The sequence below is a fragment of the Cyclopterus lumpus genome, chromosome 11, assembly GCF_009769545.1.
Source record: "Cyclopterus lumpus isolate fCycLum1 chromosome 11, fCycLum1.pri, whole genome shotgun sequence".
NCBI classification, from domain to species: domain Eukaryota; kingdom Metazoa; phylum Chordata; class Actinopteri; order Perciformes; family Cyclopteridae; genus Cyclopterus; species Cyclopterus lumpus.
This window is the reverse complement of record NC_046976.1, coordinates 14952619-14967495: the sequence shown is the minus strand read 5'-3', so window position 1 is coordinate 14967495 and position 14877 is coordinate 14952619. Positions and strand designations below refer to the sequence as shown.

Below are 14877 nucleotides of genomic sequence, written 5' to 3'. Positions count from 1 at the left end.
TGAGACCCCGAGGAGCGACTGAGAGCATTGCGCCCGCATGACTCATGCCTTAGTTACTGCTGTGGGCTGATGAGGCATTAGGGATGAAGGTGTAGAGCAGTGGTAGGATAGCTTTACAGCAGTAGCTGCTGTCGAAATCCTGTAACACACATCTATCCTGCAACTGTTCTCAGTACCTAACTCTCCAACTGTAAATAACTTGCCGTCTTAATTCTTACATTAAGGTTGGTGAAGGGGACTCCAAAGACAGTGAAATGTCCTCTGTTGCAGTCAGCCATAAGCAGAGAGGAATAACATGTGTGCCCATTGCACTGCTTACACCCAGCAGTCAAGCTTAAATTATGCAGTACACCTTCAATGTGATTATGTACGGCTTTTATGGTTTTTGCTGTGTAATCCAGTTGTATGTTGCAGCTGTGCGTCTCTTGTGATCAGTTGCTTTGGTGGGATGCATCCTGTCTGTGTGTTGCAGTGTTTTTCGCTTTCTGTGGATGTGGCAGGTTTTTTCCCCTGGGCTCTATTTATGCTGACAAACACGAGAAGCCCAACGTGTTGTGCACATGCACAACACGTTGGGCTTCTGGGGCTGAGGCTGTTTGGGGTTTGCTCTTCCTAACCCTCAGCACTCTTACTGGGAGAAATATATTGCATATATTCATGTGTCTTTGGCTTTATATGTGTATGGGTGTTATGTCTGGGCTTGTTCATATACGCAGCTGAGTGTACCTGCACAAACCTCCATCTGGCCTGTTTTAATCATTTTGAAGATATTACATAATGCAATGAAACATTACAATTACCGAAAGCTAAACATCCAGAATACACAATGGAGAATCTGCGGGCTTGGCATCTCATCCAGCCGTCGGGTTTCAGAGATGATAGGTTTGGGGGATGTGTGGAGAGAGACGGGGAGAGGGATGATTTCCAGGGAAATGGTGAATCACTTAAGGAAGAATACACAAGGGAAAAACAAAGCAAGGAGGAAATGCACCTGCCAGACACAGCAGCAGCAGCTGTCCAGCAGCTCCACAAGTTATGTCATAGCTCCGTGGTCCACTGACTTACAGGTGAGGAGATTGAGGGAAGAGAGAACACTTTGCCATGGTGATACAATTAGTTTTATAATTTACATGTCTGCTATTTTGTGGTTTCAGACTCCAGACTGTAAAAGTTCGGGAATATTGCTTTGGCAGTTTGATTTTGAGAATAATTTGGTTAATTTTGCTTCTAAACTCAGTACATCAAAAAATATATATAAATTGTAGGCCAATATATATATATATATATATATATATATATATATATATATAAGGTAAGATAAGATACACTGTATACAATAAGATACAGTGTATCTTATCTTACCTTATCTTATTTGAACCTAAATCCAAGTCTTAACCCTAACATGTAATCATCCACATTATGGGGACCTGCATTTGGTCCCCAAAAGGAAGGTGAGTCCCCACAATGTGACTGTGTAAACAGACTGATGTCCCCACAAGTCATAAAAACACACCTATTCCTGGGCCCTCTTATCAGCAACTATAAGCCAAGACCATCAGTCGGAATATAGGCCCAAAAATGCTTAAGTGGTATGTTCTCCTCTGGCAAATATTCTTAACCATGCCAGAACTCCCTTTATAGCTTTTGTCTGACGTCATCATACCTGCTGTATTAGGGTCACGCACAGAAATAAACAGACAAGTGTGGTATGAGTCACAGCAAGATTTGATTGAGCTAATCTGTTTACCCGCTCTGGCTGCTGTTAGGCTTACTCTGGTTTCTCCTTCAGATTCTCACTCTTTTTTAATTTTTTAATGTTCCTTTCTCTTCTTTGTCAGGCTTCTATTCTCAATCCAGCCAATTGATTTGGCTGACTCACCATCAAAACCTTGAAATGATCAATACATAACATACATACATAATCATCAGTTCTAATTTTACTTCAGAAATTCATTAATATCTCTGCTTTTTTTCCTGCCATTGCACAAGCCCAGGGAATCTTTATCACAATGCACTAGTTGAGAAAAAGCGTGAGAGAGAGGGAGGGGAGAGAGAGAGAGAGAGAGAGAGAGGGAGAGAGGGAGAGAGAGAGAGAGAGAGAGAGAGAGAGGCTAAGATAGGGTGAGAGCGAGGGAAAACACTGGGCGCTTGTTTCACACGTGTATGATTGCATGTGGGATTGAACGCCACAATATTTCCCACAATCAGCTTTTGTGTCGGTCTGCACGCTGCAAAGTAAAAAAATCAGGTCACGCTTTTTAACAATGCATTTCTGAGGATGAAAGACAGAGCGACCCCTTCACACTTTGTCAGTTGCATGCAACAATTGGTTGAAATTAAGTTTAATAAATGACCATATACAATGGTTTTGGTCATCTATAAGTTTTTTTTCATCAGAAATTAAAGGAATTGTTTGACATTATTGTCATTAATTAACTTGTGTGCGTACTTTTACAGTAGTTTTCTGGAGCCCATGTTTGGTGGTGGAAGTGGGAACTTCAGGAAATAAAAGGTGCTATTTAGTAAGCTTTAGAGGCGCTGGTGTTTTAGTGACCTTTGGAAAGAGCCAGGCTAGCCAGTTCATTCTGTTTGCAGTCGTTATGCTAAGCTAAGCTAACTGACTGCTAACTGTAGCTTCATATTTGCCATACTCACATGGAAGACAATCTTCTCATCTAACTCTCGCCAAGAGAGCTATTGTGCATAATATAAGGATATGCGTCAACATTATATGCCGCCAACACAGTTTGCAGAAAGCAATCTTTACAGCACAGAATGCTTGAGAAATGTGAAGAAGCTTATTTTGTTCCAATTCAAATTGGACATTGATTTGGAACGGATATTTCCAGGATATACGGAATAATTGCTCCTTCAGTGTGATATCTGCTGCTTTCCAAAGTTCACTTGCTCAAAGGAGTTGCTCCAGTCAGTGTTCGTCTCACGTGCGCTTGACTGCAGGCGAGTGACCATCACCTCTTGATGTGAAATGTGTGCTGAATGTGGGCGGTGCCGAGTGGGGTCAACCACAAATTTTCGTGAACGGAAGACCAATGTTAATTTCTCGCCAGGGACCACGCCCTTAATCGCGACACGTAACCAATCAGATGGGTGGGCGCGGCTACAGATTTGTTACTAAAGTCGCCCATCCCTTATTTTTACAACTTATACAGTGTACAGTAAATCCTAAAATGTTGCTTTGAGTATATAATGAGTCGTCACTTCCTGTTTGTACACTACAGTCACTAAGGTAGTCTGTGTGTGAATATAGAGCAGTACGATAGCTGCCAGTCATCACTGCGGTATCATCAGAAAGCTGGGTATATTTATGTTTGTGTTGTGGGTAACTATTCCTGTGTGTGTGTGTGTGTGTGCGTGTATGTGTCGACTAATTCAGAGGCTGGTCTTGGAGTATTTCGAGACATACTGTGTTTGCGAGCATGCGTGTATTTTTTATGTGTTTGCATGTGTTTATGTGGCAGTGAGTTTCCTTCCTGAAAACATCTGCTTCTGAGATTCTTACACGGCTGTTGTCCTTCATCAGGGTTCAAGGTTACAGTCTGGATATGTTTAACTGCCGGTGTGTGTCTATATATGAAAGTGTGTATGTCGGTATGTTGTACGTACTGGATGTCAGTGTGTTCATTCTAAAATACCGCAGCCATTTGTTTCCACAGGGGTTGATTTATGGGAATCATATAAAAGTTTGTTTCCATGTACTCTCAAGTGTTGTTGTACTCTATCTGCCGGCGGACGTGGGTACATGCTTGTGTGGGTATGTGTGTGTGTGTGTGTGTGTGTGTAAGTGTGTGTGTGTCACAGTCAAGTATAATCTCTGTCTAGGTCTGTTGCCACTCTTTAAATCTTATGAATCCTCCAGTGAAACTTTGGAGGTCTCACTCACCCTCTCTTTTCCTCTCTCTCTCTCTCTCTCTCTCTCGCACACACACACACACACACATATATATATATACACACACACACACACACACACACACACTGAGCTCACAGGGCCTCCAGTACTCATACTGTAGGCCAAGACCAACAGACAAAAAATAGACAGTCACAAAATAACCGAGTTATCCTCGGCAGTCTGGCCTTTGCTGCCTGCCAACTTTTCCTTTTCACTTCACTCGACATGAGACTGAAATCATGCATTATTGTTCAAACTGTATTCAATTATGACAGATTGATGCAGTATTTGTTCTTTTAATGACAGATTAATGGACACGCCACTCCACACATATGTGCACATAAGAAGGAAATATGCACCCAATGGTATATTTGCGCATGGGTTTTGATACAAAATGCAAACCCTTCCAGAGAAATATGAAAAACTCAATATAAATGCGTCATTTATTTTGCATCACCTTGTCTTAAAACAAGTGAAAACGAATCTGCCACTTGTGTGACTAGTATGGAGCTACATGGCAGCACACACACACACACACACACACATACACACACACACACACACACACACACACACACACACACTGTATGACCTCAACAAAGATTTAACCCAGTATGTATGTTACAGCATGTTAGACATCCAACCCACCTATATTTAGCATGAACAGCACAGAGAGGTAAAGACTTCCTGGGATTAAATCAAGCTCTGCAGCGTGCCATTACACCTCATGCTTCTTTATTTTGGATCCCACTGAAGAGTCTGAAAGGCAACTGACTGATTGGCCCAGACAGCCGCGTGGAGGTTTTTTTAGAGGGGTGCAATGAAATCCTTCGGAAACATGAGTCAGCGGTTATAACTGGGCTTTAACGCACGACCACCAGCTGTGACCCGCCCCTTTCTCGCCTGACCCGTAGACAAAATGATTACCCTTGGTTGACCCCAGTGCGTGTTTATCAATAAATATCCTGTGACCCAGTGATGATGTGTTACAAAATAATTCCTCTGATGAGGTTTACGTATATACTGTGCATCTTTCGATCTGTTATTATTGGATTGCGTATTCAGCAATGCTCAACCTTTTTACAGTAATTTACGCTCAATATTTAAACAGTGGCTGGAAAATTATTAAAGTGATAAAGCAGACGGTTTTCTTGGTTCTCTTACTCTTACTTCCAAACAGGGTAGGACAGCATCTGTAACATCAAGCTGTTGAGACTGCGACTTCCTCAGCAGAAATGCACTGACTTTGTTTTTCCAGAGAGAAGTTGGGATTCACTTTGTACATTGGAGCCATCACTTAGTGGTCTTGAGAGGAACTGCACCTCATGCATCTTTTGCATACTCGGTTACTTTTATTGAGTGCTGGGTGATGATCGAATATGATAGTTTATCGTCTTTCAATGGGAAAGTATTGTAGTGAAATCATATATTGAGATAAAAAAGCACACTAACTCAAATTTCTCACTTACGTTTTTCATTAAATTATAGAATCAAGTTTTTAACTTTCACAATAGTATTCAACATCATGTGGTTGTTTCATACAGAAAATGGTTTTATTAAAAAAAAGAAGAAATGAAGATATGAAATGACCGTTATTGTGACAGAAGATTGTGGCCATATCTTCGAGCCCTACATTTATCTCTGTTTATGATCTTCTTCTCTGTTTATGATCTTCTCATCTGCTCCACTAAGTCCATAGTTTCTAACATTGTCTGTGTTTGGTGCTGGGCTGGTCGCGTACTGTATGTTTTTAGAGCTAAAAGAAAGTAGTGAGGGTGAATAAATCAGTAAGGTTATGGGCCTATGAACACAAGAGTCACAAATAGAGACCTGTCATGCTCATAGATGACTTTGAGAAGCTCACATGCTGGATGCCAAACAGATTCTTATGATTCTCTTGGTTTGTCCTTGTCAGCCTGCAGAATCTCCCCTTTAAGAAACATCTGCTGAGCTGGCTTGCATTGTTTAATCTGAGAATTAAGCATAGTAGCTGCAGACTGATAGTGCCCTAAAACCAACTAAGCAGAATTAGACCTCAGTCAAGTGGGGACGCTGCAATTTAAATTGAGCATTTTGCAATACCGGGCGTTTTTTAAGTATAATTGCTGTGGATTAGGACTTGTGTAGCCTGAGCTGGCCTGTGTGTTTTTCTGTTTGTAGATGTGTAGATGGTGCAGTAAATGTTGAGGGATTAGTCAACACTGAAGGGTCACAGCACTAATCTCATTAAGGCAGGAGGGGAAGGAGGCGTCTGACCACTCCTGAAGCACTTCGCGGACAGCCTCGGCACCGGGGGAATCCCTGTTTCACTGGAGAGGACACTCCCACATGCACATACAGGTTCTTCCAGTTATTTTCAGCTATACTCTAAATAAATGCATATTTGGCCCTTTAACCCATTATTGAGCCTTTTAATTTTTTTCTGGATAAAACAGGACAATTGGATCATAATACACATGGTTCATGTCAGTTGGGTCCTTATTTGATGTTTAGCATGTGATTAACCCAATAAAAATGTAAACCAAGCTTTCCTTCAATAAAGCTATAATTTAGTCCAGCATACTGGGAGAGTCTCTCTCTCTCTCTGGTGTTTTCACAGGTACATTCTGGGTGCAAGTTATTAATAATTGAGTGTGGCATTTCCGTGACACACAGGATCTTAGTTTTGAATGATGTGTCTCGTGGAGATAGCAGTGTAGTTATTTGTAAAAAGTGTGTTTTAGAATTTCAATCTTAGTGTAAAGCAAGTCGATGTGCTGCTGGCTTAGCGTACCTGGTCAATAGTTAGGCTACACGAGTTAGTGGTTTCAGTTATTAAGTACCTGTCTTTGTGTCAAGGCAATTGCAAAACACAGTTTATATGTTATGTGTGTTTACTAAAAAGAAAAATGTTAGTTCATTATCAACAGTTTACTTTGAATCATGTTAGATTAAAACAGAAAACATCAGAAACAAGTGTAAATACCTCATTCTCTTTTCCCCCTGCTAAAATAAAATAAAAATGTTTAGGATGGAATATGGGACTATATGACTCGTTAAGGCCGACATGTTGCAGTGCGTGTGAGATGGTGAAACAGTGTGCACAAGAACTACCAGTCCTCCAAAACAAACCAGTAAAACTCCAAGCAAACCTATAAATGAAATGTGCCTTTCTGCACTTGGTGAACGCACTGGCTTACACACGATCACACAAGTGCGTGCATGCACACACACATTCTACACAACAAGTACAAACCACAATGACACATCCCAGTGAGTGTTTCAGCTTTTTCTTGTGACAATAATAAAATCTAGGGCCAGGAAAAAAGGAGAATGACCAGCAAGAGACACAGGGACAGGCAAATCCTCCCTTTTGCAATCTTCCTGCCCTTCCTCCTGACATATTCCCCCATCTCTTATTTCTCTGAGACCAGTGGAGGGCATCTAATTCATTGTTAAAGTGTTATCTTACTAGTTTGTGTTGTTATTTCAGTCTCCCGCAAGAGAATATACTAAGGCAGTGTTGTTTGGCCCAGAGGTTGAAGGGGAGAGTCATTTGTTTGAGTTATTTTCAGTTTTAATACGCCATCACTCCCGAAACGCAGCGTTCAGACAGCTGGATCTCTAAACCTTGCCAATGGGAAAATGGCTCATTGATTATTTAGCATGTCAAATTCTGTTTACTCTGGAGCGGAAGGGTAATTATGCTGACAAGACTTTGTTAGCAAAACAAAAAAAAACTTCTTAATAAGTTCAACAAATGTATTGGATGTTTCTGTCCGCTAAACGTGTGAGGAACTCAGTCAGTGTGCGTGAATGAAGAAAATAAAGACATTAGATTCAATAAATACTGTGACAGAAGAGGATTTTATTTGGAAAGAAACGAAATGACCTCAACCATCTGGCAGATTTCACAAAATGTGTTTATTAAATATATTAAATGACTGTGGAGATGGTTAAAACACAGAGTGTGGTGGTGTGCGACCTCTGTTGTCTGACAGCTTATAGTGTACATCTGTAACCAGCTGGGTGATTTAGCCCTCATGTATGATTATCAACATTAGCCTGCACATCGGGGCGTCCGTGCAGCGGTGGTGCTTTCATCATACAGATATGAAAACATGTAACTATCACATTAATATATCTGGCCCACATTTTGTGATTCGCTTGTATGTGTCTGCCAAGGACGTAGAATTGGCAAGGATGAGATGCTTCTTATAATAAACCAGTCCATTTCGTTCGTTCATTTTATTTAAAAAGAATTGTTGCACAGGAAAATGTCTTGGGAGAGGTTTACCGTTGTATGTTGCAAAAGAAAAGAAGTATAGACATCCGAAAAGTATTCAACTTTTATCTAAAGAACGATAGAAAACCAAAACATTTCATTTTCTGAAGATTTAATTCAGTGTGCGTTTATTTACATTGCTGGTTGTTGATCCCTGTGTAAACTCTAGCTAATTGTAATGGCAACCCTTTTTTTTCCGCACCAACTGCATCACCACAACGAATCAAGCCAAGTTTGAGGTTTATCGCTGCTGCTGACGTGCTCCTGATGGACGGCAGACACTCTGGGAAAGGTGACCCCGACGGCCTCGCTCACGGCGAAGAACGCGAACATTACACGGCGGACCGTGAAGGGCCAAGGCGTAGTGTTCATCAAGTGGCCACTTGATTTCCAGGGAAGCCGAGAGAAACGTGCATGTCCAAAAAAGGAGTTATGACTGAGCCTCAGTTTGGGGTCTGTTGTGAATTATCGCATGAGGTCATTGCACCTGCCACTTATCTGTGTTCTCCTCTGTTTGCGGGAAGAAATAGCAATAAACCAAATGAAAGGTCACGTATATATTCATTATTTAAATGTGCTTTTTTTTCTTCTTTTTTTTTAAGGGGACAAGTGTGCACAGGCTCTTCTCTGTGAAACAGGTAGTGATTATGACAAAATGATCTCCGTCACATGAGAAACACCTGATGGTAAAAGTCAAGTCGGTCAGGTTTTCGGTGCGTTTGATAACAGAGATACCCACAAAAATACCAATTATCGATCCAATACCAGTGTTAATTAATAAGCTGAAGGCCTCGTTGTGGGGTTATTCTTTATGTGGAAGGAAACATCAGGCTTGACTTCAAAATTGCTCTTCTAACACAATCTAACAAATACACACTTATATTTATACCTTTTTATTATAATAAAATACTAACTTGTACCCAAAAAAAAAAGATGGTGCATCACTAAACTAAGCATCTTTTCAATCAGCTGGACAAAGTCAAAAGGTTAAAAATCAACATTTAACTCAAGACATGGCGGCGACATCTATGTTTGTGTATTTTTGGAAGGGGAATTCAACGTCTTTTGGCTCTCTCGTTTCTCTCCGCGGCTTTGATTACCCAGAAGTCAGACCCCGGCCTGTACTCAGTGGTCACTACTTTCCCTTTCTCTCTTTTTTCTTTTCCCTTTCTGCCCTGTCTTGCTCCATCTTGACTTTCCATTCCCATCTCTTAGTCCACCTCTTTCATATGTGTGTGTGTGACTGTTCTTTTCCTCACTTTCCCACATGCCATTCTCTTTGCAGTCACTCCTTCGGTTCCCACACGTGGAGAATCGTTGCCAGTTGTCTCTTGCCGCTAATGATTTGGATGATTTCATTATATCCGTCGTAGATGATCACAGATGTATTGAATGAATGCCGATCTCACAGAAAAGGTCCCGCGGATGGAGAGACAGGCAGGCCTGTAATTCTTTGTCTGTATGCGGAATGGTGGTGATCTTGACCCTGGCCTTGGGATAGCCTTGTCCAGCTTACCTCTGTACGCTGTTAACCTCTTCCTGGTGGACTGAAGGATTTGTCATCAACACGCAAACTCTGGATTTACAAACACAGATTTTCAAACCCCCTGCTAACACACAGCAGAAGGCACACATGTTCATACGCACACATGGAGAGTACGAACCCTCAACTGAACAGACTGTGAGCTTAACGCAGAGCACACATGATTGTAACATTACTGTTTAGTAGTATATAGTGTGCAAATACAAATAAAAGTACTTTTGTTTACAGGGGGAATGGAAATCGAAAATCAAAACATAACCATGTCGAAATAGTACAAATATGATGTTTGTGATAGTATTAAGAGAATACATGCTACAGAACATGAACATGGTGCCAGAAATATGTAATAAACCCCAGATTTCTTTTTTTACAAGATTATTTTTTAATAAGTGTGCCATATCACCATGACAGCACATTACAATTTAAATCTTCTTTGGATTCCGTCCATATAGGCAAGATGTATAGCAACAGTTTCACAGACGTTTCTCTCCCATTTGATCATTATTTATGAGAGCAGTGTACAAGAAGACTGCCATCCACATCTCAGTTAAGATCGGTAACCCGACCAACCTTCCACCAATTTTGTTAATGAGCGATAAACTTAACACATTCTGCTAAGAAGGCAACAGGTACTAGCCAATCAGAGGCAGAGTATCAAACTATCGTAATTAACAGACAGCTGCCAAAGAGGTCATTTGGCATGCAGATGAGAAGACATTTCCCAAAAAACGTGTTAAGCTACCACGCGGCGATGATGGCACATGTGCCTAAGGTGGCCTGGAGGAAATACAAAAAGACTAAGTACAGTTCACGGGGGTCACAATGTACAACATTTTAAATCTCATGATAGAAGAGAGCTATTTGTGTTCAAGGATAATAGTAATCATTTTGAATATCACTGTGATGCTATGAGAGCTCGTACAGTCGTTGGCTCTGAGTGCTTTCCATGTTGTGACCTGAATACCTCGCCGTTGAAGCCCGGCCAGCCGCTCATTAACATTCCAATGGAGCTCTAATCACTACTGCAACGCGTGTGTGAGTGTGTGTGTGCGTGTGTGTGTGTGTGTGCGTGTGTGTGTGTGTGCGAGAGACCACGCACGTGTTGCTCTGCGAGTGAAAGTGTGTGGAGAAGTGCCGGCCTCAGGTGGTCAGAACCGAGCGCCGTGATTGGTTCCATCGACTCGTAAAATCGACTTTTACTTCCAAGTTTTATTGATCCAGTCATGAAACACGTGAGAGATGAAAGGTGCACCGGTGAATGAACAATACAAACTGAATGTGGCAAAAGAAAGCTTGCTTATAAAAGTCAGATCGAAACGTTTTTGTGTGAGCTTTCTGAAACGAGTCACTCCACGAAGCCTTGTTACTATTTGTTGAATAAAAAAAATAATAACCGCTTCTTTGTCTCTTTCTCCCTTTCCAGAAAGACTGTATAATTCCAATGGACGTGACTTGAGGAGGGCACTGTTCTCTCTAAAGCAAATATTTCAGGTAACACACGCATATTTCACATGCAATTACTGTCAGTTTGTTGTTGCAGAGTACAGTTGGTTATTGTGGCCACCGTGCGCCTCCATGATGACAGGGATCTCCACCAACGTGGCGTTTCTCTCCCTGTGTCTGTGTGTGTGTGTGTATCTGTGTGTGTGTCTGTCTGTCTGTGTGTGGTGTGTCTGTCTGTCTGTCTGTGTGTGGTGTGTCTGTATGTCTGTGTGTCTGTATGTCTGTGTGTGTGTGTGTGTGTGTGTGTGTGTGTGTGTGTGTGTGTGTGTGTGTGTGTGTGTGTGTGTGTGCGTGTGTGGGTGTTTGCATTTGTTTTTGTGTGAATCTTTATTTTAAGATGAGAGGAGTCAGCCGCCTAAAACACCAAGTGCTTTTTCTGGAGCACACACACACACACACACACACACACACACACACACACACACACACACACACAGTAACCTAACCCCACTGCAACTAAATCTAGTCTACACCCTAGAATATAAGGATTTACATTATGGACCTGAATTCTTTCCCCCAAAAAGGAATGTGACTTTGTGTAGACAAATGTCCCCACAACAGGAGTAATACGAACCCATACTCACACACGGACAATAATAACCAACCAGTTTTCACTCCTAAGTTGTCAACTAACGGAGCGTGTTTAGCGTGTGTATGCGACACACCCACCTGCGGCATAACCAAACGAGGACCGCTGTAATGTCCCGTGCAAAACAAATTAAAGTTGTCATTTTGTCCCATCAGTCATTAGTCTATGAGTCATTAGTGTTAGTCGACTTACGTGAGTTGCTAGCCAGCTGACTCGTCAGTCACAAGCTCGTCACGTGGCTCGTCCCCATGCTCTTTTCTTAAATGTAACTAAGTGGTTTTTTTGCCCAAACCTAACTTCCTGTCAAGACGGAGGTTTATTTTGAAAAAACACGGTGCACGTGACAAGTATATTGACACAGCGCCAGAATATGGAAGCTCAGGCCCGCTGACCAAGCTGCGTTATTTACCACATTGGTGTGTGAATGTGAAACAAAACAGCGACGTGACATCTTTGAATTACTGCGGCGAGTGAGTGCTATTGTAAGTATCATGAATACAATTTGCACACACTTTAACTTTATCCCACACAAAAAAGACACATGTCCTTTACATCTCCTCGTCATTCCATTCCTGCTGCCTGAAGCTTTGTGCAAGTAAGATTCAACAAAAAGACACAACCTCTCACGATGACACAACTTTATTCTTATCCTAAAACCCTCGAATGAAATGAGGCGTTGAAAGCAGCCTGAGGGCAGCGTTCTTTGAGTTTGGCCAGCCAGCTTCCTTGAAGTGCTTTCATCATCCTTTTAATTTAGCTTTTGTTATGAGAGATGATATCGCCAAAGCAACCGCACACGTGTGAGCTTGTAAGTCTACATACCGTCAACTTGAGTCCAAATCCTGCACATTACTGACATCATGTGGTAACAAAAAAAAGAATGCAACTTGAATACGTGAATAAAGTGATGATTTGTAAAAAGGATTGTTTGTGGCTCTGTATGCACACAGTTAGTGTTTATTAAATAACTTATTCTATGCCCTCTCCTTCTCTTTAACTTCAGGATGACAAAGATCTGGTCCATGAGTTTGTGATGGCTGAAGGTCTGACGTGTCTCATCAAGGTGGGAGCAGAAGCTGACCAGAACTACCAGAACTACATACTAAGAGGTATAGTTTCTCTCACTCGCTGTTGATCATATTCAGATACAGTATTACAAGCATGAATACTGACATTAATATGAATGTAAAGTAAAAAACATCTAGAAAGAACTGAACAAAATAAAACCTATGTAAGGATCAAGAAAACATGGCCGCGACAGCATATTTTACATCTTTAAGGAGAAATATATAGTATTACTTAAAGAAAAGGTTTTCAGAATATTAATGTAACATAATAAGTTCTGTGTATGTGTACCAGGAAACGTGGCTGTAATCAAGTAGGGAGAAAAGAGAACTGCATCCATATCACTTTTATGTTCTGCTCTTTGTCTGTCATAAGGTATCACGATTTGCCTTCTCAATGTTTGTTTTGAATCTTTATATTTTACAGTATAAACCTGTAATAAAGCTTCTGAAAGGCCCCAAGAGACACTGGCTCTGGCTCTCCCGAGCCAGCGTTTTTCAAATGCAGAATAGAGAGCTCTGCTCTTTAGAGAAACCTTCAACATGTGGTACAATAAGAGTAACAAATGAACAATTAAGTAAAAGTTAGGAAACAGTCTTTTTCATCAGAACTGTGGTGGGTGCAGTTTATTGACAGGTTTGACAGTTAAGAAAGTCCTCCTCTATTTCTTTGTCCGCAATTTCCAGTTCCACAATCGGACAAATCTTTTATTGCTCTTCTTCAAATGTTTCTTCACCCGTCCTGTTGTGTCCAGTTTCAGTTTCAGCTTCTATTTGCTATACTCGCCTAACACCATAACAGGAAACTTGGCTGTATACCAAAGAGGGAGGGGAGCTGTGACGTCTACATTCATAGATACTGAACTCCAAGCTCACTCGGTGAGAGGGAAACCACCCCTCAACTACTGGACATATAAAACTAACAATGCAAATGCAGTGGAAAACACCACTGAGGCTTAAAAAGTCACAAAGTCTCAAGATTTGCCTTCTCAACCTTTGTTTTGAATCATTATTTTCCACAGAGAGTTCTCCATTCTTCACTATAAATCATATCAAACCATTTGTATTATAAGGACTGTGGTGTTGTCACTGAGTTGCATAACCTTTTAATTTCAAGAGTCTCTGTAGGAAATCCCCAAACAACCCATCACCAATAAAACACTGAAGGGAAGATAATTAAGAAATCTTTAATTATATAGAGTAACAAATAAACAATTAAGTAACGTGTTTGTTTCGGTGTAATACGGATTGAGTAATGTACACTGAAAAAGAGGTTATTGCAATATTAAAATCATCAGATGCTTTGATACAATAAATCAGTGGTTCCCAAACTTTTTCTGTCAAGACCCCCTTTGATGATATAGGAACATTGGACGACCCCACATTTTTCTTGGTTTTTAATGAATTGCATTATAATGCATGAACTGTATAACATATTTCTATTTCTTTCTAAAATAAGTACATATCACTTCACAGTTTATTCTTCAGTTTGTTTAACTGGGAGAAAAAAATAGAAAACTCAAGGTGCTTGTTAATATGTTCGGGGTGGTGGGTTTTCAGGTGTCTTTTTAATTTAGTGGGCTTCATGCTCTCTGCCGCCAGTATTTTAAGACACAAAACCCACTGGGGTCTCTCATCCTGACCGACAATAGTGCTTGTGAAGCCCAGAGACAGATATGCCTCGCTATATTTCCTTGCCTTTACCTTAGTTTGAGGCGTTGTCGAGGTGGTCGCGTCGCCTGTTGCGGCTGTAACAAAAGTTCCATTGGATTTACGCTTTAGACCAGTCACAAATCTGTCCATCTTTGTACATACTTCCTTCTCTTATCTTTATCTTTCTCTGTCGCTCCGTATCTTTCTCGCTCTGTGTCGCTGTGTGTCTCTCTCTCGCTCTCGCTGGTTTTGCCACAGTCGGTCTGTGACATGAGCCGCTCTGGTGGCGTGGTTGGAACACAGTGCATGTCACGTCGGTTATTTTATATTGTTTTACCGGTGTATGTGTGC

General features: G+C 41.1%; 1 protein-coding gene across 1 annotated transcript in view; it reads left to right on the top strand.

Annotated features, from left to right (window-relative positions):
* LOC117739041 (FH1/FH2 domain-containing protein 3-like) overlaps positions 1-14877 on the top strand; it is a 47489-nt gene that overhangs the window by 13610 nt on the left and 19002 nt on the right. The window contains 2 exon segments of the mRNA XM_034545301.1: positions 11141-11208; positions 12813-12918. Of these exon segments, the coding sequence (XP_034401192.1) occupies positions 11141-11208; positions 12813-12918 (174 nt within the window).